The sequence below is a fragment of the Gavialis gangeticus genome, unplaced genomic scaffold (genome assembly GCF_001723915.1).
Source record: "Gavialis gangeticus isolate Ggan-Ray unplaced genomic scaffold, GavGan_comp1, whole genome shotgun sequence".
In the NCBI taxonomy this organism is placed as follows: Eukaryota; Metazoa; Chordata; order Crocodylia; family Gavialidae; genus Gavialis; species Gavialis gangeticus.
Window position 1 is genome coordinate 154,985,876 of NW_017728992.1, and position 5,062 is coordinate 154,990,937.

A 5,062-nucleotide genomic window follows, 5' to 3' on the forward strand; every position below is an offset into this window, starting at 1 on the left:
CCACAGCAGATCTAACAAAACTACTAGTATCCCCACATTACACCTTGTGATAACCAATGTAGCAGGCCTTCTTATAGAATAGTTCTTGGGTCACCCCAGCAGCATTGACACCTCTTAGGTAAAGAAGCCATCACAAACATAACCACACCAACTATACTATGGACTGAACCTCCATAGTCTGATTCTACCCATTGCCACACAAGGTCAGCATGGGAATGCAGTATTATAGGGAAAATGTAATGCATTGTTTGTTGTGGCTACTCCATTACTTCAGTAATAGTGATTTTTGATACTTTTCTATATGCAAGTTGGTACCTGTGACATTGAGGCACTTGTTTTTCTGCTCTCCCAAATTTCAGTAAAGTCCTAGTTTGCTAACTAAGTTGATTTTGTAATGTGGCAAAAATAACATAATTGCCTTCAACGACCTAAGTGTTAAAATAACCACATATTCAAATACCCATTATTTTCTCACATCCCTAATATTTTGTGTGCAATATTTAGCATAAGAATGTAAGGATGAAAGAAGCATTTACTTCTTTTAAATATACAGAATATATGAAAAAAGCCCTATGTACATACAACATTTGACATATGTTTGAGACAAAGAAAAGCTTACCATTGATTCTAAAGATCGCCCAGTTCCTTTTTATATTTTCATCACCCCCAATAGAAAAAGTGAACTCTGGATCAAATTCATCATCATCAGTAGCTTCAATTTGTGCACGTTCTCCTCCAACGAGTGGATGGCAGAAGAATAGAGAATAATTCTTAGCTAAGCGGGGAGCATTATCATTCACGTCTTCTATGTGTAGTATGAAGATCGCTGTGGAGCTCTGAGATTCTTTACCTATAGAATTCAATACAGCGTGAGTTATTCTTCAGAGCTTTGACTTCAGTCATAGTGAATCAGGGTTTTGGAGCTATAGCATCCTTGAAGGTGGAGGTTAGTTGTTGTGCTAGAGAGTTCCTGTCTTCAGAACAGAAGCTATGTCCAAGGGCGCACTAAGTGACTAGTGGCAGTTCCTTCTGCTTTAACAATGTGGCTTGGGTACCTTCCACTGCTTGGCATTCTAGAGTGCTAACTAGTAGAAAAGGAAATGCAGTGCACATTGTCCCCAAGGTCCCTGAGTCTTTCCCTTCTTTTAGGGAAATATTTTGGTTAATCCTTGCAAGAGTAGGCTAATGGCAGGACCTCTCTTGCCATCAGCATAAGAACTCAGCCAGGTGCCTGGACCAGCTGCCACACACAGGGCAAGCCTCACCTTGCTTCAAGATCAACTACCAGTTGCTGCAATCACAATCCAAATACCATTTATTCGCCCCCTATCCCTATTTGCACCCAGAGCTTTTGGCTCTACTGCTGTGCCCTAATTGTACCACTGCCTCTCTCTTCCTTTGTACATCTCTGAAAGAGCAATCATAGTGTAGCTTTTCATCCACAATGACATTAGATTGCCCTGGCATGTGCTGAAAGCAGTGGAAGCTATTGGACTTTCAACTTGAACACAACCTTAATTGAGGCTTCAGATGATCAGTCACAACGCAGCTGTATTAACCATTCATACAGTTTAAGTGGCAAAATGAAATCTTCAAAAATGATTGCCTAAAACCCAGCAGCAACTCGATCTGAGGTTTTCATTCTGTTTAACATTGTTCTAGTTTATTGTAATGAACTGGAATGCTGCACAGGGTTGTGTGGAGCTCCTACACACCTAATTCTACCAACCTTTCACTCCCGAAGTACCTTTCATTGGGAGGGATCTCTAAAACCTTTACTAAAGCTACCACTGTGGCTCCATTTTTAACTTTTTACAAACAAGGAAATGGACAGATAGGCGAAGGAACTTGCCTATGACCACTGCAAGTCAATGACAGAGTTGGGGATGAATTCAGGTCTCATGTCTTGAAGCTCTCTGGTAGCTGCAGGTGTGAGGAATATTCTCCCAATATTTTAGAGCAGGGGTGTCAAAGATCAGACCTGTAGGCTAGATCCAGTTTGCAGACTCAAGTAATTTAAGCTACAGGACTCCTGGAAGGGCCAGCAACTCTAGGGTATGGAGTCCTGCTAGCAACATTTTGGCGGAAGTGCAGCTAATGATGGCTGAGTTAGTTTCTGCAGTTCCCTGTTCCAACATAGTAGCTCAGGCACCCATGGTGGTTAATGTCACCACCATTTATGGCTGCTGGACTAGTGATGGGTCCAGATCCAGCCTGTGAGTTTCCTTGTGTCCCATGAGGAGCTCCAAAACTTGGATCTGGTCTAGGGGCCAAACAAATTTGACACCCTATTTTAGACAACAGTTGCATCTACTAAAAATTTTTGAAATCCTACCTTCACTTATGCACTGACCTTTGAGAATATATAGAATAGCAGAGGTCAAAAGGAAGGCAGAATTTTCCCTAAAATTATTTGCTACAGGAAAAAACCAACAATGTTATAACCATATAATGTGTAATCTTTGAAGAAAGATCTCTTCTGTTAAATTAAATCAATTGCATGTGGTAGTTAATCTCACTGTAGCTATTTCAGTCCACAAATTTCAATGTACAGAAAGTAATTCCTTTGGTTATATGTTCTCCCAAGAGTAAACAACAAGATGTATCAAAAATAATTTAAGACAATACAGCTGTTACAGTTGTATCAGATACAGTTCTGGTTTCCTATATCAGCTGTGCATATAGTTTTGGAAGCCATATATGTAGGACTTTGATTACTTACTGGTCTGTATTGCAGTGACCTCTACTCTGTATGCACGTTCTTGTTCTCGATCCAAACGTGAAGCAGTATATATGTCTCCAGAGATTTCATCAATTCGTAGCCACTTCCTGTTATTGTTCTTTAAGGTATATCTTCACAAAGAATAGACAATACAGATATTCTATTCAAAACCATATATTGTTGATAAAGCAAATGCCCTCTCTTCGGATAAAAATAAAAATATCTACACCAATGGAAACGTTATTGAGCATTAAAGGTAAAGCAATTACTGTAGCACCCAGAGACAAAGAAGTGAGCTGATAGTTCCACCAGAGATAGAGAGACAAAGCAAGAGACACAATGGGCCTTCACGTGACTCCCACAATCTGCCAACAGCACCCTGTGTATAACATAATTATGTTGCCAAGCAAAGGTTAATACACATTCAAATATGGTAATGTGCATTAAGCATCACTTAAAACCATGCTCTTTAGTTAACATGCATTAAACAAGCTAATGCACATTTTCCTAGTACCACACAATGGAGCCATTTGTATACATGTTTGCACTGCAGCACCAGGTTCTCTTAAAAGTGCCCGGCGCTGCAGCACATGCATTTGTATAAACAGCAAAATGCGCGTCTGCACAGAGAAAATGGCAGCGGTGCACTTTTGAACTAAAACGCTTCAAAGGTTTGGGTTTTGTTTTAGTTCAAAAGTGTGCCACCACTATTTTCTGCAGCACATAGCAGCTCAAAAATGTATGTATATAAATGCCTGGAGGTACTAGATTTAATGTGTATTAACTAAAGCTCATTAATGCACATGTAGACACACCCACAGAGACAGGCTTTGAGAATTAAACAAGAAATAAAAGATCAATTTTAAAAACATTGAATGTAATACTAAACATGGGCTTTACATGAACTAGTCTTCAGTTAGTGCATCAAAAAACTCCTTTATTGATATGAAAGCATTATTGGCCTGTGGCCTATTTTTATTCTCCATCAACTCTGTGCACAATACATTCACTAGTTAAACCCACTTGAAACTGCAAATCCTGGAAACAATGATTGTTTTCAACTCAGTAATGCCTTTCTTTCTAGAGATTTGCTGTGGCCTGTATTTCATACACTACCACAAGTCCCACTAATTATTCTAAATGCAACATAAAACAAGAAAGTAGACACAGAAACACTGCTGGAAAAGATCACATACCACAACAGAATCACACCCAACTCCTTTCATTGCATTATTTCCCACCATCAAATTTAACATATACATGCATTTGAAAAAGCTTTGTATTTTCCTTGTATTCCAGAAGTTTGGATGGGTCCTGTTCTAAACAGATATATTGCTGTTCCTAACCTCAGTATTTATAACTGGGTGTTCACAAGCTGGAGTAATGAAGCTAGCAGCTGATGTAAGAATCCACTAAATACTATAAACTGTAAATAAAGAGAAGACACTATTTTTTTTTACCTTATTTCATCCCCCTCGGGATCATATGCCTCTGCTTTCATTACCAAGGTGTTTACAGAAGTATTTTCATATACAGTTGTTATATAAGTGAACTGGCTGAAAACCGGTGGCTCATTCACATCAGTCACAATAACTCTGAAATAGGCAGTGGAGTTTGACTGATACTGTACTCCAGACACCAGAGGTTCAGGGTTTGTGGCCTTGATCATAAGGTCATACACTGAAGATTTTTCAAAATCGAGAGCCTGAATAAATGGGGAAAGGTTGCAACATTAATAACATATTAATTAATAATAGAATGGCAATGTTTACATTATAACATTCATAATATATTTATATTCTTTTTTTAAATGGGGTGCTGCTAAAAGTCCTGGAGGGGTGCCTTGAGTCTGAAAAGATTGAAAGCCCCTGGGCTACACGGTGGAAGCCTTCCTCGATAAACAACAATTCCAATAAAGGTTGTAACTGCTTTCCCAAATTTAGCATTTTCTGAAATTTTCCCAAATGTTAGCATCTTATTTATAACAATATTATTTGCTACAAGCAAGGAAGTCCTGGTTTACAACTGGTTAAAAACACTTACATGATTAGTAAGTAGGGCTGTCAAATGATTAAAAAATTTGATCGTGATTACTTGTGGATAATTAATTGCAGTTTTAATCACACAGCTAAAAAACTCAAAAATATGCACAGAAAAACTCAGTTATGCAAAATTATGCAGGTACTTTGTATGGTTGAGGGGTAGGGATAGGGGGTGTGTGGCGGGGTGGGTATTTGTGAAGATGTGGGGGCGGTGGGTGTGTGTGGGGTGTTTGGAGCATGGGGAGGGGGGTTCCTGCATACCCTGTCAGGATGTGGGCTAATGAGGGTCAGGAGTGAG

General features: G+C 39.1%; 1 protein-coding gene across 1 annotated transcript in view; it reads right to left on the reverse strand.

Moving 5' to 3' along the window:
* The window catches only part of CDH17 (cadherin 17), an 88,155-nt gene that overhangs the window by 11,051 nt on the left and 72,042 nt on the right, over positions 1-5,062 (reverse strand). Inside the window, exons 12-14 of the mRNA XM_019527932.1 lie at positions 4,183-4,427; positions 2,723-2,853; positions 620-850 (exon numbers count right to left, since the gene is read on the reverse strand). Coding sequence (XP_019383477.1) covers positions 620-850; positions 2,723-2,853; positions 4,183-4,427 — 607 coding nt within the window. The remainder of the gene's footprint in view (positions 1-619; positions 851-2,722; positions 2,854-4,182; positions 4,428-5,062) is intronic.